This window comes from Typopeltis vanoorti, chromosome 8 (genome assembly GCF_054136105.1).
Source record: "Typopeltis vanoorti isolate ZY-2024b chromosome 8, IOZ_Tvanoo_1.0, whole genome shotgun sequence".
NCBI lineage: Eukaryota > Metazoa > Arthropoda > Arachnida > Uropygi > Thelyphonidae > Typopeltis > Typopeltis vanoorti.
This window is the reverse complement of record NC_143556.1, coordinates 151,945,486-151,970,342: the sequence shown is the minus strand read 5'-3', so window position 1 is coordinate 151,970,342 and position 24,857 is coordinate 151,945,486. Positions and strand designations below refer to the sequence as shown.

The window sequence follows — 24,857 nt, the reverse complement described above, 5'->3', positions numbered from 1 at the left end:
GAAACAGCTGTCAAGTGAAACTTAATCTAAGCATCAATAGCAAATATGAGCTCTGGGTAGAAACTCTTAAGTAGTGTAAGCCAAGGCAACTCCAATGCCAAAAGTTATATTCTTATAAGCTCACTGGTATATTTCAAAACTAACTTTTATTTGCATTTGGCTATAAAATATAGATGTATATATATTAACATCCTCCATATTAATACCTTAAGTAAGCCAAATTGAAGCCTTTTAGTTCTATACACTATCATTTTAAATACAGTGATTAACTATGGGCTTTATACATAATTTTTTTCTTTAACACACCATCCGGAGTTTAACCGCTCTAAGCAGAGAAAGATATTCCTATCTAAATTTTTGCCACTTCTCACTCTCAGGCCTCATAAAATCATCGTAATCAAACAAAAGACACTTCTCATTACAAACTCACAAAAAGCTTAATGCAGTCATATATATCAATTAAGAGATTAAAAATTCTTATAATAGTATCTGTTTCAGGATCAAACCAATGGATTGACTGAGTTTACCTTGACTAAGAAGGAGTGCGACCATTTCTTCATGTCCCTCTCTTGCAGCTTCCATGAGTGGTGTATAACCTTCATCATTAACCTCTTCAATATTTGCTCCCCTTTCAAGTAACAGCATTGCTAGTTCAACATGGCCACCACATGCAGCTAGTGTGAGAGGTGATTCAAAACTATCAGCTGGCATGTTTACCTGAAATGTTCAAAGAGATCTTTGAAGTTATATAAGAATTTCCAAGTTATTTCAGAGTTATGTCTTTCCATGAAAGGGAAAGATTAAACACAAACGTTTCATTACTTACAATTTAACTATTTAATCATATTAACAGAAAACTCCTAAGCAGACTAGCAAGCAATAAACATGTGCCTATTTGATAATTGCATCATACCAGTTTTAGAGATATTTCAATGATGTGTATTTCAAAGAATTTTAAAAGAAGATGCCAACTTAAAATTACCCTCCATTATACCAATGGTGCCCTTTATCTCCACTATCTATTCTCTTATTTACTGAATTCATCCACTGTGTCATTTTCTCCAACAAAATTTTGTGTGGAAAGATTTCTTCCTTGCAATAAAAGCAATACTGACCTATTTTGTCCAAAATGGTAACACAAACATGAAATATGTTAATGCATTCACTGATTTTTTTTTTTTAATTTAAACTCTACTATTTTGAGTTATGCCTTGAATAATTTTCAGAGTGAGAGCTAATATATCATGTAAGAAATCAGCAGATCCACCAGCTACCTGGTTGGCCAGGTAGCTGGTGGATCTGCTCTCCAGAGATATCGACTCTGTCAAAGTTCAGTACTCTCAACCACCACACTTTAGAAGAGAGCATTGGTTGTTGTAATGCAGGTCTGAGAATTACTTTCTTGGATCAAGGAGTGCTACACACATCCCTATTGATTTATGGTTAGGTGAGTTTTAAAGAGCAGATCATAATTCCACAAAAGTCATGTGTGCACTTGCTTTTGAGGAAACAAGTGTATATCCTCATTTGGCATGGTCTGCTAGACATCACTGTCCACCAGTCCTGGAGCAATATGTAATTTTCATGTTCCTCAAGATTGATAACAGAAACATTCATGAACAATAGAGCTACTAGCAGATGAAACGAACTCCGCATGACTTTGTATGCACTTGAAACTAAGAGTGTTGGAAAAAGCTAATCTTCTGGAGAGTGGATAAAAGTAGTAAGCTTGAGTTACCACCTCTGCTTAAAACATCCTTATCCCTCATCTGAAGATCAGTCGTTTCTCTCCTTAGTTTCAATCATATACAATATTCACCTGCACCTGAAAGTAGGCTCATAATAGGTTGAATGGAAAAACTACCAACAATTGTCTGGAAGAACATACATACCATCTACCATCAAGTCTAACTAATTATGATATACAACGAATGCTTCCAACAAAATCAAATGAAAAACTACTGTACTTCACCACAGCAAATGAAACATTTCCGGAAACTATTTTTGGAATTAGCTGAAGCTCATGTAAACCAGTATTACCTAACTATGATTACACAAAACTCTACAAGATAGGAAAAAACTAAGTCTTCTCGCACAACAACCAAGCCTACAAATTGGGAATAAACAGGTTCATGTTCCACACTTTAGCACTTTAAATCTGATCATTTCTACTTATTTTGTGTTGCCCAAATGAATGTCATAATCTCATACTGTAACCAATGATATGAAGTACTAGAATAATGAAGCCTTTAACTTATTTAATTTGTTTCCATTAAACTGTTAATAAGTACTTAACCAGAACAGAAACCATATTTCTGAATCTAAATATTCTGATATTGGAAAGCTTTAAACCCCTTCTAGACATTGCCAGCTAGTTGGACAAATGGTTAGCATATCCACTCTCCAACCAACAGACTGCAGTTACGAATCCCACCATGTGCACGGGTGCTTGTAATTCTCTTTAGATGGGAGATAAATTTCATCACTCAGTATGAGACCCCTTAGTGGAGGCCTGAAGTGTCTTGAAAAAGATCAATATTTTGTCTCTAGAGCAGGGTTTCAGGACTATGTACAAAAAATAACTAAAAATACAAAAAGAAATACAAAATTAATAAAAAATAGGGAGAAAAAAGTCCTCAGCCCACCCACCCACGATACAAAGGTACTATAGGTTTACAAAAACCTTTCATTGGTGGGAGCCACAACACCATATAAGAACTGGATAAGGAGAAAGCAGTAATCTACTCCTTAAGAGAGAGAGAATAATAACAACAACAATAATAAATAAGACAGACTCCATAACACAGTTGAAGAAACTTGCATTTGAATCCTGATATGAAGAATCTATATCAGGACCTTCCAAGCAAAGGTGATTTAGACAGTCTGATATGGAGATGGCATGATATTTTTTTATTTATTTTATTTTGTTTTTTTTTTGAGGAAATTCATGTTTTTCATCCTGCAAAACAGGAAAACTGACCAGAAAACACATGCAATATGTAGACAGAGAAGGAGACTATGGGAATATGAATGAATTAACCACTTATTCTGTTGGATTTGGTTTTGAATGCCTGCAATGTGCACTGTGAACTATATGCAATTCAGCTTTTTTTTTTTTAATGTGACTCCACCCATGAAAGGTTGCAAACCCTATAACATTAATATTACAGGTAGGCTACACATAGAAAGGCTTGTTGTTGTTGTTCATAATAATAATAGTACCTCACAGCATAAACAACACCAACAGGAGGGGGGGGGGAAAGATTCCATCTAAGATTCACAGAGAGCTTCCATTCAGCAAAATACAACATATTTACACATGGCTGATCTTAGTGTTAATCTGAGAACAGATCAGCATCAGCCAAGGTGAGCCAGCTAAAATCAACGCTGCCATCGCAGTACTATAAGAAATTTCCGAAATCCTAAATACTGAACTGTGGTCTACTTTCTATAGCATCTCTGAAAATGCTGTAAGTATATATATAGTCACAGACATCATTTGAAAAAAATATGAAGCCTCACATTCTTCAAGGAACTTTCTGACCAAAACTGAGGCAAATATGCATAGTAGCAAATCTATCTTTGACTGCATCTCCAGAGAATGGAGATGCAGTCAACATGCATAGGGTTATTAATTGGCACTGCTCCCAAAAAAAGTACCAGTTTTGGAAATAATGACTAGAACAGAAATAGGTATGATCTATCAACCACAGTGGCTAAAAACATTTGTTTATGTGTGGCCAGTATTCTAATTTCAAAGCTCCCTAGAGTAACACTAAAAAGTTACACAGGAATAAAAAAATTATTACCAAAGCATATAAGGAAAATGCAATAATAACCAAACAAATTGTCTCCAGGATTCTCTAACTAAATTGAAAGTTGTAACAAATTTGGCATGAATATCAGACCAAAACAATGAAAATAGGCAGAAGCTTTGAACACATCAACTGGATTTTGAATGAAAACAGAAACTGAAGAATTAGTAATCTTAAATACAGTGGTGCCTTGGTTAACAATGGCCTCAGATAACGATGTACTTGGTTAACGACGCGTGGCTGTAAGAAAAAAGTCTCTTAGTTAACAACACAGGCTTTGGTTAATGACTCTCGATTATGTGAACCTCTATCCGATCTAAAAAACCGGAATTTTCTGATTGCACTTAGCCACGCACGGGAAGACACTGTCGAATAGAGAACAGCCACGTGGCATAGCTGTGAAGCTCGGATGTGTTTGACCCATCATAGCCAGCTGTTTACGTTTTCTTGTAGTGTACTGTGCTTTATTTTAAAATTTGTGGTTATGAATGTGTTATATGATCAAACTGAGTATTTAAGCATTTATTTTTTATGTGTTGGTTCATATAGACAATAAATAGGCGGGTGCATGTCACTGTTCATTTGCCATCAAAAGGCAAAATCAAATCTCATCTGTATAATAATCATTGTATCTATAAACTGCTATGAAATGGAATCCAAACAAATCTGAGGTTATCAGAACTGCAGATCTATTTAATGAAAAGTCCATGCAGTTTTTCAGAAACATTTTAAAAAAGAGGCAGAAACAAACAACCCTAGACATGTTTTTTACAGGTCTATTTGTCAAAAAAAACTCCGAAGTGAGCCAAATTGTCCTTCTGGTGAAGATTGATAATTAAAAACTGTTTTCATGAACAATTCATTTTATTAATGTTAATTTTTTTGTAGCAAATACATATACTGTATAATAAATAAATGATATTTACAATATTTTTATGACATTTTAAATGAGTTTTATCTGCATTTTTAACATGTACTATGGTTGTGGGGAGGATCCTGAACAAATTAATCGATTTTCAATTAAATCTTATGGGGAATCGTGCCTTGGATAACAACGGTTTTGGTTAACAACGGTAATCCTGGAACCATTTACTAAAAATTAAATTTGCTACAAAAAAATTAATGTTAATTTTTTTGTAGCAAATACATATACTGTATAATAAATAAATGATATTTACAATATTTTTATGACATTTTAAATGAGTTTTATCTGCATTTTTAACATGTACTATGGTTGTGGGGAGGATCCTGAACAAATTAATCGATTTTCAATTAAATCTTATGGGGAATCGTGCCTTGGATAACAACGGTTTTGGTTAACAACGGTAATCCTGGAACCATTTACCATCATTTACCGAGGCACCACTGTATTCCTCTACATATCACATTACAGATTGAGAACCAACCAAATCAAATTTTTTTAAAAAAAAAAAGTTATATCTTAGCACAAAGAAAGTGCCAAAAAAGCTAAAAGCATATCACATCAAATCCTGGATATATTATTACCATAATCATCAGTGTCCATAGTTCCAATGCTCTTTACACCATTCTTTGCTATTCTCTGTCCACTGTCAGGTCACAATTCCTGCAAACTCTTTCCAAACCCTACCCCACATCATCCACCCACTTTCATTTTGGCTATCCTCCTCCGTTTATACCATCCATTTTACCAAACATCAAGGTTTGATATTTCCAAAAAGTTGTTTCCTTCAAATTATTTTATGCATTAACCCAATTGCATTCGCCCAACCAATTCGTAGAATCTTTGTATAACATGTTCTTTCAAAAGCCAATATTCATCACACACAGTCTTTGAACATTACCCATGTTTCACAATCATAGTGAGCCTAGGTGAATAAGCATGTTTTTACAGCAAGGCTCACCGATTTACTTTTACATATCTTTCTCGTAGAAATTCTTAAACGTTGGTTATACATGCTTACTAAATAACTTAAGGAAATTACAACGTACAATAGAATATACATTAAATTAAACTTTACTATCTGATACCTTTTTTTTCTTAGAGTCGAAATTGTGCATCCTTTTGCATCCCAGGTACTTGAAATTCTTGAGCTTTTCCAGCTAATGTTCATTGAACTTTATTTGTTCTCTCTCTCTCTCTCTGAATATCACCGTTTGGATTTTTGCTGTTCATTATCATCCAATATCCCTATCCTCCTTCACTTACATACACTGTTCCTTCTAGTTGTTCATCATCCTTAATAATACATGTTATCTGCAAATCACAAATTATTGATTTTTGGGCCTTGAAATGAAATTGCATCTTAGCACAAAGAAAATGCCAAAAAAGCTAAAAGTATATCATGTCAAACCCTGGATGTACTATTACCATAATCATCAGTGCCCATAGTGAAATTCACTGTCCTTTCCCAAAGCATGATAAAGATACTTGGGGAAATTGGGTCTCCTTGTCTTTTGCCTCTTGTTGTCTAAATCCATCTTCCTGTTACTCCACAATTTCTGACAGCAGCCTCCAATTAGTCTATTACTTGTGAGCACTCCAGTATTGTCAGATAACATTTCATGCTTTTAAGGCACTTCTGACTGAATTAATCCACCAAGATCTTGATCTTCCTCTGGGTCTCTTTCCTGCCATCTTTGCATCAAACGCCTGCTTTACTATGCTTCTTCACCACCATTCTATGTAAGTGGCCATACCACCTTAGATTAGTTTTGCTTACACATTCTTGAATGCTAAAAATGTCAAGTTCCTTTCTAATATCTTCATTTTTTAACACAAATCTGCCACTGATGCCATCTGTTCACTCCCCTAATTTTTCTCTGCTTCATTTCTAATCTGATTCTCAGATACATATCTTAAAATTGGATTGAACGTTGTTTATCAAATTATCAAATGCTGATAGTTTGATAATTTGGCTCATTCCCCCACTATTGCATATAAATTTAATTAGCTGGCTATGCACCATACCAGCTTTGCTTATTCTGTTGTCTACTTCCAGATTTAACTTGCCATCTTCACTAAATACTGTGCTTAATAACTGAAATATTTTACTTGTTCTATATAAGATTCTCCATTCAAAATCCAGTTGATGTTTTCAAAGCTTCTCCTTATTTTCATTGTTTTGGTCTGATATTCATGCCAAATTTGTTACAACTGTTCAATTTAGTTAGAGAATCCTGGAGACTTGCACTAGATGTGTCTAGAAGTATAATATAATCTACATAAACAAAGAAATAAGTTCGACTTTTCCAATTTTAGTATCAGCTTAATGCCACACTCTTTCATAATTTAATCAATACAGATGATGAATAAGAGTGGAGATAATGTGCATTTTTTCTTACTCCTGATTTTACATCAAACCATCTTCCAGTATTTACTTCAATTCTAAGTGCTAATTGACATCTTAAATATAGAATATGTATTGCTCTGTATAATGTTCCATTTACCCATCATAATTGTAGTTTTGAAAAGATTTTCTCTGGGCACCTTGTCATATGCCTTCCAGATTTACAAAACTTGAATACAGATGCTTGTCATATTCCCATGATCTCACAACTATTTGTGGTGAAGTGAAAATCTGATCCTGACAACTTCTATGTGGCTTGAACCCAGCTTGTTCTCCTTAGTTTCTCTTCCACAGTCTTTTTTTTTCAAGTACTGCATAAATCTTACATGATACACTTAGTAGAGAAATTTCTCTATATTCATATTCAGCTTTTTTTTTTATATAGATGGTAGCTATGAGGCCTCTACTGCAATCATTTGGAATTCAATCTTCTAACCAGGCCCTCTGAATTATGCAGTCTACACACTGCGAAACGTTTATACCTCCATATCTCAGCACTTCTGATTGAATATCATCTATTCCAGCTGTCTTTCTGCATTTCAAGTTTTTAATGGCTATATATGTACTTCCCTTTGCATACCTCTTGAAAATGTTCTAGTATAGTTTTGTCACTGTTTGTTTCAATTAACAGTCTTTCAAAGTTTACAGACATCTAGGATATCCTTATCTTCAGGTTTCATGTCACCTATATCATCTTTGATTCCTTTTACAGTACTCTTTCATCCATTTCTCTAAGCTTTTTATAATAGCTCCAAAACATTTTGTACCTTCTTGATATTTATTTTCTAACCAAAGTCTTCCCATGACTTCTGTTTAGCTATTTTTAAACATAGCTTAACTCTCTTATATTTTTCTCTGTATTCTTTTAGGCTATCTTCTGACTTTTATACTAGGAACGTTTGGCATGCTTTCTTCTTTTCCAGAACTGCTTCTTTAACTTTCTGTGTCCACTGTGAGGTTCTTATTTTGCTATCTTTATAGACAACTTCACCACATCCCTCCCTAGCTGAATCAAATCAATGTCTTCTTCAGAGTTCGCCACTGAAACTCCCGGGTTTGGTTCTTGTTTTCCCAACTGCTTCAAATTTTCTTCAATAATGTTTCTATAGTCAATTCTACAGTTGGGCTGTAAAATTTGCTCAATGTTTCTTTTTAAAACTTTCTTACATACTGTTATTTTCAATGTGATATTATTCAATTTTATTGCTGGAATACAATATACTTCTATGATGTCTGATTCCTGATCTTAAAAAAAAATTGTATCAAATACTAATACATTCATTTTATGCATCATCATTAATTACACATCCATAAAGATATGCAAATGATTTTTCAATAAAAAGTTTCTCTGTGTGTAATAGAGTGTATATGACACCAAGAAAGTGACAACCTTTTTGTAGAAAGAGAAAAAATAGGCGGTGTCATCTAGTGAGAAAATTGTGAATTAAATTTAACTTATGCAATTATGAAAACAAAATTTGAATAAGTGATTGGAAGGCATTTAAATAAACAGAATGCTAATAATCACTAATAATGCAGAGTATCTAGTTACTACTATATATAATTGATGTGTAGCTCAGTGGAAGTCATCTTGTGGTTAGCACTCCGCAGTACTAAACTGTTGAAGAAAGAGTGTTGCGAGTCCGATTCTAGTCGCTGACCAGTGGAACTTTTTCTAACCTTTTATTGAGGAGATAAAGAGGATTCAGAGGCGAGTGACCAAGATGGTGGCTGGTCTATGGAATGAACTTTACAAGAACAGTTTGAAGATCTGTGGGTTACATAAATTTGTTGATAGGCAGAAAAGGGGTGATATGATTGAGACATTCAAATTACTGAGGGGTTTTCACAAGATTAATTCAGAGGAAATTTTTCAGAACACGTCTGGTGGTAGGAGAACTAGCGGCCATTCATGGAAACTGAGCAAGAGTGTAGTTAGCAAGGGGGATAGAACTAGGTTTTTTACTTGGAGAATGGTGAATGAGTGGAATAAGCTGTCAGTTTGTTGTGGATGCCATGACTGTGAATGAGTTCAAAGCAAAATATGATAGGCACTGTGCGCATGCTGAACAGTTCTTGACATGATGTTTAGGACCTCCCTCGACGAGTCTAAGGACTCCTTGGAGTTGCCTGTAATATAATAATATATGGATATCTTCCCCAATATTTGTACCTGTATCGAGGTTTACAAGAAGCAATGACTTTACAAGCTTGTGTTTAAATTTTTCCCCATCAACCATTTTTTTCTAAATTACTCTAGTCTATAACATTGTCAGATTTTGCACTTTGCTCTCCTAAAGCAAACTACATCAATCCACTAAGATCATGGTTATCCTCTGATTTACTTTCCTGTCAGGCAATGAACACCAAATATGGAACCACCAAGGAGTTTGAAGACTCATCAAGGAATTCCACAGAACATTATTCACAATACTCATCAAATCTCTGCATCTATCTTATATCACATACATCAGAGGTCAAAGGACATATAAGCACATCAATGCTCTGTGTGGCATGCAGGTGAAAACTAAGCTAGAAGCTAATTGATTTTTATTATTATTTTTAATTTATTTTATTTTTATTATTTTATTTTTTGACAAGTTGCAGGTTGTAGTTGTTTAGGAACACTTCATGAGGAAAGCTGTTTGAAATAACATGGCATGGACAGGATAAGAGGAAGAGAAGAAGCAGTTTCAGTGTGCTTGAAGTAGACAATAAAGCAATGCTATGCAGTTGCTGCTCTTGTATTAAGAGGGCAGGAGAAAATGAAGGAATGATGGTTGCCAGTTCAGTAGAAAAATAACCATTGAAGTACCTGGAGAATAGTGCACACATACAACATCTGTGAGGTAAAGGATGAATCTGAAAGAGAGGAATCAAGCTAATGAAGCTTTAGATGGACCAACCCTAACATGTGATATAATGTATTTATGCCAGGAGTCCCAGCAAAGATCTGATCTTGTTCAATGATTTCTGTATTACTGAGGGTATGGGTAGGTGAGTTGAGATTTCTTTTGTGAGAAAAAAGCAAAACTATTTTGCTGACACTGAACATGACAAGATTGTCTTTTCCCCTCTGAAGGATAGTATGCAGATCAGTGTTTAAGGCACTAGTTGGATGATCTTATAACTTGGAATGACAGAGTATTGCACTGTTTTCCAAATGAACAGGATGAATAGAGAGTATTACCATCTTTAAAGTTGTGGATAGGATTAATGATGACTGACAGCACGTCATTTATGTATAGATTTGTTTATTTGTTTTTGGATTCAACAAGGACATCTAAGTTAAACTGCATAAACAAATAAACATCAGCATAGAAGTACAAATATAAAACATGGGTATAAAACCATTAACAATAAGTATAAAAAAGTATGGAAATTTATAAAATGTCAATACAAACCAGGTTTGTAAAAGTATATATGATAAGTTAAACTAATAAGTATATAACTTATATAAGATAAGAAATGTTAATGCTCGTTAAAAAATTTAAAAACCAGAGTAACACTTAACGAGTCGCATAAAATCTGCCTGAGTGTATAGGGCTGACACAGTTTATGAAAGTGTCTAAAATAATTACTGGACTTCGTGCGGAGGTTTCTGTGGTTAAGAAGTTCAATTGAATCATTTAGGTTTTGTGACCACATTTTTATTAAAAAAGACTGTTTTTTAAAACTAAACAAATACTAAAAAACAAACCCGACAAGCTTCGTTAGTTGTTAGACTAACATCTTCAGGGGTAAAGATAACTAACAGTTTAAAGCACAAAACTATAAGAAATTATGAAAAAAAAAGTTCATTTATTGGTATCATGAACATCAAAAAAGTTCGTTAAAAAACAGAATAACAGATCTATACAACCGTTAATACATGTTAGCTGGAAACAATGCTATTTGATGTCGCGTTCTGTGGTTCACTTTCACTCTATCCGAGGTCTGAACTGAGTAAATTTTTAATAAACGCTGACTAAACTTGATTTAAAATTAAGCCTTGATTTTTGTTGCATTGCAACAAAAATCAAGGCTTAATGCATTGTGTAGGAATTTTAATCATATTTACTGCCTCTGAATTTTCTTGTGAAACAGTTTTTTTTTTTTTTTTTTTTTTTTTTTTTTTTTTTTTTTTTTTTATCAATGTAGGATATGTTTGTTCTGTCCCAAAGTACATCATGACCAGTAGAAGCTGTGTGAAATGCCAAGCCAGACTTATTTTCTCTCTTTTTTTTGTACGTCCTTTTGATGTTTGCGGATTTCTCCCGATCTCCACATCTGGCCTACATAGCAGATGCCACAGGAACAGTGAATATTATAAACTCATGGTTTTTTCAATGGGTGATGTGGAGGTTTCGGAGGATAAAGAGATTTTGATATTTTTTCAAGTGGTAGGAAAGTCACTTTTATGTTGTACTTGTAGAGAAGTTTGGCTAATTTATCTGTTATATTTTTGATATAAGGAAGGGTGACTGAGTTCTTGAAGTCTTGTTTATTTAAGTTTCTTGTAGGTGCTGCATTGAGAAATTTCTTAATTGTCGTAGTTTTGAAACCAGTCAGTTGTAGGATCTGTGTTAAGTATTGTATTTCTTCTTTCTTCTGTACTGGGGATGCTGTATGCTTTATCCCTTAAGGTTTTTATGAGGCCTGTTTTTTGCTTGGGATGGTGGTATGAGGTAGCATGAAGGAATCTTCCTGTGTTTGTTGGCTTTCTATAAATGGAGAATGATAATCTGTTTTTTCTTTCATTTATTTCTATAAGGATGTCTAGGAAATTAAGTTTTTTTATTTCGTCTAGTTCCTGAGTAAATTTTATGTTGGGATGTAAGTTATTAAGATAGTCTTTAAATGCAGTCAGTTCTAGTGCTGTTCCTGGCCAAATGATGAAGATATCGTCCACACAGCAAAGCCAAATTTTTGGTTTGATGTGCCAGTTTTGTAGAGCATTATTTTCAAAATTTTCCATATAGAGGTTTGCTAGAGCTGGTGAGAGAGGTGAACCCATTGCTAGTCATTCTTTTGGTTCCCAGAGCTTGTCTTGGTAAAGTAAGAACGTGTTTTTTATGCAATGTTCGTAGAGCTGTACAATGCCCGGTGGGAAGAGATTTTCTAGGATGTTTACTGTTTCATTTCTTGGAATCTTTATAAAAGGCTGACCACATCTAAACTCGCTAATATGTCTGAAAAATCGATGTGTATATCTTTTACTTTCTCTATGAAGTCTGTGCTGTTCTTAATGAACGATGGTGTTTTTCCTATATGTGGTAAAATCAAGTTTGTAAGGTGCTTTGCCAGATTTGAGGTAAAAGAGTCCCTTCCGTCTACTATCGGTCTTAGTGGTATATCTCATTTATGAATTTTGGGAACTCGCACATTCTAGGAACTAGTGGGTGTTTTGATTATAAATTTCTTTTTAGTTCCTCAGACCAATTTGGTATATTCTTGATAAGTTCATTGGGTTTGTTGTGAGTTCGCCAAGTGGGGTCTCTGTCTAATGCTGTGTAGGTGTTGGAATCTTCAAGAAGGCTTTTCATTTTTTCGTTATAATCTTCTGAGTTTAAAATCACTGTTGCATTTCCTTTGTCTGCTTTTATTATGACAATGTGTAGGTTTTTTGGTAGTAATTTGAAATTTAATAGTAATGCTGTGCTTTGAATGTGGATCAGATCTGCTATATCTCCCGGTACATTTCTTATTCCTTTTTCAATTTTGGCTATATTTTTGCATAATTTCTTATAATTTGTGCTTTAAACTGGTAGTTATCTTTACCCCTGAAGATGTTAGTCTGACGACTAACGAAACTTGTCGAGTTTGTTTTGAGTACTTGTTTAGTTTTAAAAAAACAGTCTTTTTTTAATAAAAATGTGGTCACAAAACCAGAATGATTCGATTGAATTACTGGACTTGTTTTGGACATCGATTGTGCAGATTGTGCAGAACAGAATGAGCAATGTGACAAGAAGTGGGAATAACTGAGTATCTCTAATTCTCTTGATTACAGAACTATATGGCAACCAAGAAACTTCATTAAAATATATTTTGGTGAAACAGTTTGTGTTAGAGCAGAAAAAGGGGTGCACAGGGTAGTATACTGTCATCCTATTCTTTTTAATATTTACAGTGAATATATAAGGGGAACTGGAAAGTAATCAATTATTTTTAATAGGTCATTTTTGGCCGATTGTTTTTTCTTAAATAACACATAAATTATTCAATTTGATTTTTATTTTAATATTAACATTACTTTTCTATTTAAAAAATCTGTTTTTTTTTTTTGTTTTTTTTTTTTAATTTTAGATTATTTTTTTAACATGGCGGACTTTAAAGTTGAAGAGCACCATTTACGTCATTGTATACTGTTTTTGTTTCACCAAGGAAAGAATGCTACCGAGGCTACCAAAATCATTTGCTCAACTTATGGAGACGTACTGAAGGTTGACAAATGTCAGCGATGGTTTAGGAGATTTGCAGAAAAAAATTTTCACGCTCTGATCGTCCTCAATCTGGAAGACCTCTTACTCTAGATGCCGATGTTCTCAAGACTCTCGTTGAATCAGATCCAAAACAAACTATACAAGAATTAGCAGAGGAACTTAATTCATCATGGTCAACTGTCCAAGAGCACTTACATAAGAGTGGCAAGGTTCTTAAACAGGGTGTATGGGTACTGCATGAACTGTCAGAAAACAAAGCACAGAGACGGGTGATTTGCAATTCATTGTTGGCCAGACAATAAAATGACCCCTTTTTGGAACGAGTCGTAACTGGTGAAGAAAAATAGGTGCTGTATAAGAATAATAAATGCAAAAAACAGTGGCTTTCTCCAAATCAAACTTCAATTCCAACACCTAAAGACAGACTTCATCCACAAAAGGTTCTGTTGTGCGTTTGATGGGATATTCATGGAATTATTACGTACTCATGGAACAAGGTAAGACTATCACAGCAGCCATGTACTGTGAACAATTAGAGCAACTACATCAAGCATTGTTCATCAAACGTTCTGCGTTTGTCAATCAAAAAGAGGTAATTTTGCAGCAAGATAATGCAAAACCACATTCTGCAAGAATGACTCAAGAAAAAATTAGGCAGTTAGGATGGGAACTTCTACCACATCCTCCATATTCGCTGAATATTGCCCCTAGTGACTATCACTTATTCAGGTCCTTAGAACACAGCATAAGAAATAAAACCTGCCGTTCACAAGATGATGTCCAAAGGAGTTTGATATCATTTTTTTGCCTCCAAAGAAAAAACTTTTTTCAAAAAAGGAATTCTAAACTTAGTAGATCGTTGGAATAAGGTTATAATTAACAATGGCGATTATAGAATGGAATAATGTTCTTTAATAAAATTTATATTAAAAATGTAGTTCAAAAAATTTATTACTTTCCAGTCCCCGTTATATTATGCGATTGGCAGACTTAGACAAAAATGCAACAGGAATTAAGACTGATGGGAGAAAAATAATTTAAGATGTGCATATGATACAACTCTCACAGCAGAAACCAAGGAAGATCTGGAATTATTGATTTTGTTGGTTAAGAGAGAAAGCAAAAAATCTGGGCTTAATTTAAACATCAAAACAAAAGTGATTTTGTCATGTTGTACCGTCATTTTATATTGTGCAAAACAAGTGTTCTCTGCCAGGTTGGCAGGAAAAAGACCCAGAGGAGGACCAAGATATAGGTGGATTGATACAGTAAAAAGCACCTTAGAAGACAGAAATGTAAAGATCTGATAACATTGGAGTTTTAACAAGTAACATATTGATTTGGAGAAAAATTTTAAATAGGAAGTTACTGGTAATGTTAAGTTTTTCATGTAGTACTATCATATCCCGGACACCCCTTGAGGGGTACATGTCAGGAATTTGATGAAGAAGAACAAAAGTGATGGTTTTGGCAATTTGGACAAATTTATGAATGACGGAAATAAAATAGAGGTGGGTGAAAACTATGATTTACTGGAGTCCCGAATAAGAAATGATGATCAATGTGAAGATGTAATTAAAAGGATGACTATGGGGACAAGGGGTTTATGTTCAACTAGACAAAAATTATGAAAGACATGTAAGGCCAGGAAAAATCATGTGAAAGCTGTATCATTAAGAAAAAAAGGCAAAAAGCAAATTGATTCATTAGAATTATGGATGTAGAAGAAGTGGAGAATGAATAATGACTAATAAGAAAGTTTTAGAGAACAAAGATAGAATGCTTCTTGAAGACAATGATCGCTAAACAGAAGTTAATGTCCTTTGAGCATATTATGTGTGCAAATCATTGGAAAATGCAGTTGATTTAGAGAAGACTGAGGACATAAGAAGGAGAGGAAGACCGCAAAGAGGCTGGATGGCAACAAAAAGGAACTTCATCATTATTAGTTTCTTATATTTACCTTCAATATGAAATTTACCTTCAATATGCAAATTTAATCATGTAGTGCTGTCATTACTATGACAGCACTACATGATTAAATTTGCATTATTATTAATCGCCAGTCAGCAATTTTCCTCCAAATTATTCTATCACTTGTGAGCACTCCAATATTGTCATATTTTACATTTCATGCTTCTAAGGCACTTCTGGCTGAATCAATCCACCTAGATCTTGGTCTTCCTCTGGGTTTTCTTTCCTGCCATTTTACTAACCTCACCTCACCCATTCTATTTAAATGACTACACCACCTTTGATTAGCTCTGATGACACATTAATGAATGCTAACAATGTCAAGTTCCTTTCTGATATCCTTATTTTCAATATGTTTTGTTTGATGCCATCTGTTCAATAACCTAATATTTTGCAGAACCCTGATGTGTGTGACTTTGATCAAGTGCTTTATTTCTAACCCATCTCTCAGATCCATAACTTAAACCTAGTTTGAATACTGTCTTGTAAACTACTAGACTGGTATTTTGGCTAATTTCTCTCTCTTATTCCATATAAATTTGTGCTGGCTACCCAACATACCAGCTTTACTTATTCTGTTTTCTATTTCCAGATTTAACATGCCAACTTCACTAAACACTGTGCCTAAAGTATTTCAGATATTAAAGCTTAAATATTTTACTTGTTCTATACTCTCCATTTCGAATGCAGTTGATGTGTTCAAAGTGTCTGCCTTTTTTTTTAATATAGTTTTTGGTCTTTTTATTGTTGTTTTCACGCCAAATTTGTTGTAGTTGCTATTCAATTTAATTAGAGAATCCTGGAGACTTGCAATAGATGTGTTTAGGAGTACATCATCATCATCTTTCATAATGTGATCCTTAAAGATGATGAATAACAGTCGAGATAATGTGCATCCTTGTCTTACCCCTGATTTTACATCAAACCATCTTCCTTTATTTCCTTCAATTCTGACTGCTGACTTATATCTTAAATATAGACTATGCATTGCTCTGTATAATTACAGCATTTTGAAAAGCTTTGCTCTGGGCACCTTGTCATATGATTTTTTCCAGATATATAAAACTTAAGTATAGAAGATCGTTGTCATCTTCCCATGATTTCTCAACTATTTGTCGTAAAGTGAAAATCTGATCTCTATTTGGCCTGAACCCAGCTTGTTCTTCTACAAGTTTCTCTTCCACAATCTTTTCAACCTCTTCTCAAGTATGCTCAAATAAATCTTACCTGGAACAGTAAGTAGAGAAATTCCTCTGAAATTCTCACATTCAGTTTTATTCCCTTTTTTCTTCCTAAAGATAGAATTTGTAGAGATAAAAACACGTGATAAAGTACTTACTTATTATGGAAATTATACTCAAAGTTTCAAACTCAGATCAAGGTCATCATTAGGTAAACATGCATATGCACAGGACAAGCTACATGACACTGCACAAAAGTAAGATAAATCTAAATGCTTCGTTAATCATTTATTCTCACCTGACCTTTGCGAAAAAAATAAATAAATAATGATAAATAAATATAATAAATAAAAAATTATACATGAACATAAATTAACAAAATAAAATCAATTTTTATACATATAATAATATAAAGATGAGAGAAAAAACTAAATAAATAAAGTTTTATAGCAAAATTACATTAAACACATCTCTAAGTCCTCTTATATTAAGGTTGTTGTTTTGGGGTTCTGCCATCATGTTCTGGATGTTATGTAGATTGCAGACTGGTCCTCCAGATTCTTGGAATTACTAATCCATCATTTTTGTTTAGATTTGGATGGTGTTTCAGCATCTCACAAGTGTCCTCAAACTTTCTTTCAAACCAAGTTGTGGTGCAGTATAGGACTTGGTGCCTTTCCAGTTGATTCTGTGACATGTTTGAAGTTCATGGTCTGACAGGCCTGTTTTACCACAATGAAGGAATTTAATATGCCATTTATGTTCATCTTTTCTTATTGGGATGGTGCACTTAGTTCCTCTATGTAGAGTAGGTTACAGGTGCAAGGAATTTTGTAAACATCTGGGTGGACAAGGAAGGGAAGGAGACCTTTGGATGATCTGAACATACTTTTTAATTTTGCAGGAGGTTTGAAGGTTGCCTTAATGTTGTGTTTATGCAGTGTTCTATCTATTTTTTCTGATAACCTGCTAAGGTCTGGTATGGCTATGGCATTCTTGTCATCTTTTTTGCTTTTAATGGTATCATTGTGGAAGATCCTGTATTTTTGTTGTAGCCATTTTTTTTATAAACGTTGGCTAATTCATATTCTTTCTATAGCACCTGCTCGTTGGAGCTTATTTCTTGTGTTTTCTCTCCACATGAACTTGTACAAATGTTTATGCTACAACATGGTGTTAGTAATGACTAGTCCATGTTCTGAACAGAATCAAGCAGGTATTTACCATTATTATTAGCTTTGCTCTTTTCTCCAAATTTTCCCAAAATATTCCTATGTGCCTGGTGTGATCCATTTCCAACTCTGCTGTTCAGAACTCAAAGAAGGACCACAACTTTTTCCATATTCTTTATGTCAGCTGACTGTTCTTAAGACTGAAAAAATTCTTCCACTTAATCCTTAACGTCTTCATGTTTGGTGTTGAATGATATTGTTACATCATTTCCTTGATCACTGTTGCCTGAATATAACATTCTACACTTATTTAGTAAAATCTCACCTGTTTTTGTCTTCTTTGTCTCAGTAATGCCAATTATGTCCTCGTGGTCCTTTTTCAATTGTTCTGCAAGCTCAATTTCCTTTCCTTTAATACTCCTTATATTGATAGTTCCCACCTTCAGTTCTTCTTCTAGATGTTGAGTTAATTGAGTTTTATAATATAAATTTGAGTTTTATAATACCTAATAAAAAATAGGTATTATAAACATTTCAATGAATTCATTTAGTGAAGCTTTTATGATGCCTATATGTTTAGGGAAAAAAAACTATTCTCCCAATGGAAAATACAACACATTTTTGACTCCAATAAGCATGCTTTCAACAACCCAGAACCAGTAATGCAGAGGTCCAATTCTGTATCACTTTCAGATATCTCTTAACAGTTTCAAAAAAATCTTCAAGTGTGTACAGCCTGCATTTTTATCCCTCACCCCTACCCCATCAAACTCCTCCTGGCTGCCTTCATCTAAGGATAAACTGTCTCTTGTTTCCCTTTCAGGTATGTATCAAATGTCTTCAGATTGCCATCTCTTCTACTCTGGACAAACTGAGTGCTCTGTGGAGAAAAATATTACAAAACCACCTATCACTAATAACAAATCAGTGAAGTCACCCTCCATGTGATATGGGATTGATGCTGTTCACAGAATCTTCATGTCATGACCTACCTCCTCTACTGAGACCACTTCAAATTCATTTCTTTTAGTTACACAGTGACCTACATGCTGACAAAACACAGTAGTAGTAGTCTCCTAATTTTGCTAAAATGAACATTTTAAATCAAGAGTGAAGAATGCCAAAGATTTACTACATCTCCCTAATTTAAATCTGTATTTGACAAAAATCTGGGATACTCTAATCTCTCCCCTCCCACACATTATCTATATATCATTTTAACATCACTCAATATACCTCATAATGCCATCACAAAGACCATAACATTTTTTTAAAAAATCCATTGTTAGATTTCTAGCTCGTTTGCAATGGCTTTGAAGTGAAGATGATCAGTTAGTTTCAGGTAAAAATATCTAACAAGTTTTATTCAATATATTCTTTTGTCCAAGTATATACATAATTCATCATTATTTCACAAATACCTTTGAAAACCAGTTAAATTCCAACAGTATTTTAATATATGTAGTGATTCTGGACCCCAAGAGTTTATGGATTCCCATTTTAAGTGGTGAGAAGGAAAATCCATTTCCCAAGATAGCCAACAAGAGCTGTTGTTAGCTACATTCTCTCTCTCTCTCTCATACACACACAACAACAAGAACAAAAACATAATTTTGAGAGTATGTATTTCATAGAGAAACTCTTGAGAGAAGGTGAGGCTATGTCCCTGAATTTAATATAGCAAACTTAGCACTGGAATGAGCTTAGAGATCACTATTCTTTTTACCAGAAAATATAAAAATAAAAATTTTGATAAAGTCCAATACATAATGAAGATAAACTGACAAAGGTTGATATTAGTAAAAAATGCTAATAGGAAAATTGCTATGCATATATACTGTACCTGAGCCCCTGAATCAAGAAGCAAACGAGCCACTTCCACATGTCCATCCATGGAGGCCTCCATTAATGCTGTATGCATTTCATCTGTTTTGTGTTCCTGATCAGCTCCAGCTTCCAATAAAAATCGAACCATTTCTAAATGACCTATGAAAACAGAAACAACATTTTAGATTATTAAACAACATTTACAGTCAATTACTTCACAATTCTATGTGCAAGCATCCTTTAGATCTACTTTATCCACCCATGTGATACTTCTAGTTCCCATGATGCATTAAACGACTCATCCTGGTAGCCTGATACTAACCACTATTCACACAATACCTATCATACCTATCTTAAATTCATTCGTTTGAGTATTCACAACCACATCTGCTAATCCATTCAAATTTTTTAATAATATATTCTCTTGATTACACAAAATATGCCACTTAGGACTGCTGCGAAAGGATGAGGTCCTACATCTTATTAAGGTGGACATCATGACTGTTTGTTCCTCCCACTATGGTGTATCTTGCCAACTTTCTGAATTTAAAATCATCATCATCATCATCTTCAAATCACTTGTCTCATCAATTTCCTGTAATCAAGTATCATTAATATGACAAAGTATGTGCTCTTTTCATCCCAATGTGCATTATGTTACAACATCAAATTGACAACCATTGTCTTTTGCCCACAGTGACAATTTATTCAAATCATTCAGCAAGGATATCTACATTACCTTTATCAACTACTGCCCTCCTCAATTTTGCAGCAACTGCAAACAACTGAATATCTACCTTAAATCTTTCCCTATATCACTAATATCAGTTGTTAGTAAATTAAAAAGTAGTAACCCTAATATAAAACAGGTCATTTCAGGAGAAATGGGAAAATGAATTTATGTTTACAAACAATAATGACAACAAACCAGAGTGCCTTGTGTGTTTGCAAGTATTTTCTGTGCACAAGGAATATAACCTCAAAAGACAATACATTAGTCACCCTCATTGGCCTTGATTTCACTTGATTTCATTGCCTTGATGCAATGCCCAGCAGTATCATGATGTAGCCATTTTCTTTATCCAATTCTGCTGTGACTATTATAAAATGTGAATAAATTTCTAAGGCAGGACCTACTTTTCCCAAAGCTCTGCTGCTCCCCATAGAGTATCACATTCCTATCTACCCATTTCCGAATTTTTTTCTAAGTTTGCTATATTTCCTTAAAGCAACTTTAAGGAAATATATTTTTTCTGCAGATTAGCTTTAACCAAACTACAGACCACAACTAAATGGTCTGTAGTTTGCTACATCTGTCTTAGAGCCACCTTTATGTAATGGGAATTATTTTACCATTTATTCACTACCTTGGAACATTTCCAGAACAAACACTTAGATTAAACAACTTCATTAGAGGAACTCCAGTTCATCTATCTCAATTCTTGAATCAGCAAGTGCAAGTTTTCCATCTAGATGAAATACCCTTGCAAAGTGATCACTGAGTAGCTCAACTATTTCTTCTGCTTCTATCATTTTCCTACCATAAGCACTGAGTATAAAGTTACCCTTCCATAATCACTCTTGTTCTTACTTGCCACAATGTGGTGAAAAAAAACAAAAAAACTCAGATTTACTTTGGCCCTGTTTAGCTAATTTTCTCTAATAATCTGATTAAGCCTTCCTTACCATACTAAACCCTCCTTATTGCCTATGCTTTGTCTTGCTCATGAGCATGCTACTCAACTTTTTGTATATTTTCTCCCTATAATGCTTTTGCTTAAAAAAAAAAACTCATCAACCTTAGATTTATAAATGGTCAAACGTTAATAAAAAATGTTTCTTTAAAATAAAAATTTCAGTCATTCTTAAGGTACTCAACAATTAATTCAGCAAGAACTACTACCTTTAAAAAGAAGGAAACATAAGAAAAGAAACACTCTGATAATGGTGGAGAGTTATAATAAATCATAACATTTCTTGACCACAAGTTATTCACTCCTTTGCACACATGAACCAATATCAATTCTAAAAATATCAACTTCATGCAGGGGCGAATGCTGGTCTTGAAATTCACGCTTGCTCTTGTTATCATTCAGGGAGTGAGAGGTGTGACTGAAGTCTGATTAGTGGAATAATGAATTACTGACCATTTAAAACTATATATTTAGAAATTTATGTACATTTAATCATACAAATACAACATTTATTTTACAAATGATATTCTATCTTTTTCAATTTAGCTACTTGAATACAAATTCTACCCTACGGTTCTTTATGAACTGGTCAATAACATCGTCATAAAAAGTTGGTTGTAACTTAATCTTCCCAAGCAACATGCACTTGTAAAGGCAGGCTGAAGCTCACTGGCTAGAGCTACTTTTGTGTATGGCCTGTGTTTAACACGACATGAAGGGAGCGGAAGGCTATGCACGTGCATGACATCACAGAGCTGCAGCGAGGACCTGGAAGCTCCTACAACTGAGCAAGCCAAGGTAGCTTTGACTAGATAAGCAAGCATCAGCCTTCGATACACAACGCAAAGCTCAATTATTTCCGCGCAAGCTTAAGACGTATTCTGTCTACAAAAATAAAAGCCTAAATGGAATGCTTATAAATGCATGCATTTATTAACAAATAAATATTACTACTTGCTCAATTAATGAGCTTGCACAGCAAGCATGGAGAATTCACCCCTGACTTCATGCACTATGGTCTATAGACAACATTCAACTGCATTACACCATCTATAAGAAATAACTGTGTGTGTTCGCATGCACACCCCTATCAAAACTGACTGGTACCCTTCATTTGTAGAAAAATGGATGCAGTTATACCATGTATATTTTTAGGTCCATAAAAGAAAACAGAAGTTCACTTTTTAGTCATTCCAAATTTTATAATGCTGAAAGACAAGATTACATGGAAAAACTAAAAAACAACATTAATATAATTAATGGCTATTTTAGCCTGTTTTTGTTTAGGAGTGTCCCTTATATTTAATACATTGGCTAACATAACTCAAAAAGGGGGTATATATATATATTTTAGGGCATTATGGGCGAGTATAGAAAGCAATTATGGCAGAATAAAAAATGTGGAAAAATTTGTACATACCTTGTTTTTGGTTTAAAGATGCCTTCTAAATCCAAGCTCTTGCTGAAAGGTTGTATGTAAACGGGGGGGGAGAACATGGGGATGTGCTTGAGACAGGGGAAATAAGTTTGGAAACCCAGGTTACTATTAATAATATATATATATATATATATATATATATATATATATATTATTTTGTTGTGGGGAGAGGGGGGGAAAACGAAGGGGAAGGGTATCCTTATGTGGAAACTGGGGCAAGGGTTTACAGGGTGTGGACCGTTTCAGTCATCGTCTGACCATCGTCGGAACTTTGTGGGAATGACTGTAGGGCTATGTCAAGGCTGCAAGTTGCATCAGAATTTCCCAGAAACTATACTTAACTAAAAAACAACATTTCAGATGGGTAAAAACAGTCTGATTTCATTGGGCCATCCAGAATATTATTAATAAGTATTCTTCAACAACCACACTGCAATTGGATGAACAAGTTTTCATGCCCGACTAAGTTTAATATATGTACTACCTTCAAACCATCTTGAAAACCATTCTCTTTTTCTATCATCCACAAAAGAATAATTTATCACCTCGATCCTTGCCTGGTGGTTACCAAATATCTTATTCTTGTTAACTTTGGGAATTCTTGTTTGCTGCATAAAAATAACAGCCCCCATCATGGATACAGGAAGTTAAAGAAGCAGCCCTGAAAAGAAGAAAGCATACCAAAAGGATTTTGAGCAGACTTTATAATTTTTTTTTTTTATCTGATATTTGGGGATTGTAATCTAAAGGTCTGTAGGTGGAGTGGTCTTAAATAAATATAGTTGCATTAAACTTCCCAAAATATGGGAAACACTATTACTTCAACATCCCAGTTTCCATCCTAGGCTACTAACAGTTGCCCATAGAGTATGCCCCACCTAGTTAGGACTCTTTTAGTTAGTTAATTAGGTCTTTTGTCCACATAGCTCACTTAGTTTTGTGTTGCCTTTGTATGTGTGGTACAAATCTCATATTGTGCCACCTGAAGATGTCTCAGTGACTGAGACAAAATACTGGAAGAATTAAATAATATTTTTAATCCTTTCTCACTACTGTGTCACTTCACTGAAAATTGTAACCTCTAACATTAAGCGTATATATGGCACTGTGATTTGGTTGCATTGCACATGTTGAAGCTTATTGTTTCTTTTCACTTTAATTTTTTTAGAAGTGTCTGAATATTTTGTGAAGGAAGATGGTGTCATCAAATTGTAAGTAGTAAAGGTATGAAGATGAAAACAGAAATTTTAACCAAGAGACAGCAGAAGATTTTGTATTCACCATTAAATGAGGTAAATCTTTGTGCCTTATCTGCAACGTATCACTCAATCAATACAAAGCCAGTAACTTGAAATGCCACTATGAAACAAATTACAAAAACTATTTATCTGATTATCTGCCTAACTTACGGAAAAACAAGCTAATTGTGTTAAAATCATCGATAAATGCCAGCACCATTGAAAACTTTCAGTAACGAAGTAGATATAACAACAACTGAAGCTAGTTCTGTTATATCCTGGAATATTGTCATCCTAAACACCCATAGAGGAAGGGGCGGCCACTACCCAGACTGGTTCAGACTTTTATTGAGGTCTCATCAATGGGAGCCAGACCCAGAAGTGACTTTGCTTGCTTACACTTGGGTAAAGGATTAAACCAAGAATATAATTTCTTCGCAGCTTTAATTTATAATATAATCAACTGAAAAACTTTCAACATCTCTCTCTAGAATATAATTTCTTCGCAGCTTTAATTTATAATATAATCAACTGAAAAACTTTCAACATCTCTCTCTAATCCAGAGTTTTCACTAATAAGGTGTGACACCTTTTGACTACTTGTATATGGAAATATGACTACTGCATTACTTTAACCTTCACACCACTTCTGAGTCTGGCTAACACTGACGAGATCTCGGTTTTCAGCAGGATAAGTACTTTGGTTTTCTTTCGTTTTTTTTTTTTTCACTTTGATTTTATTTCACTGGTGCTAGTGGTGGTTT

At 34.2% G+C, this 24,857-nt stretch overlaps 1 protein-coding gene across 1 annotated transcript in view; it reads right to left on the bottom strand.

Moving 5' to 3' along the window:
- mask (multiple ankyrin repeats single KH domain) overlaps positions 1-24,857 on the bottom strand; it is an 823,307-nt gene that overhangs the window by 631,026 nt on the left and 167,424 nt on the right. Inside the window, 2 exon segments of the mRNA XM_090396371.1 lie at positions 528-717; positions 19,740-19,882. Of these exon segments, the coding sequence (XP_090252497.1) occupies positions 528-717; positions 19,740-19,882 (333 nt within the window).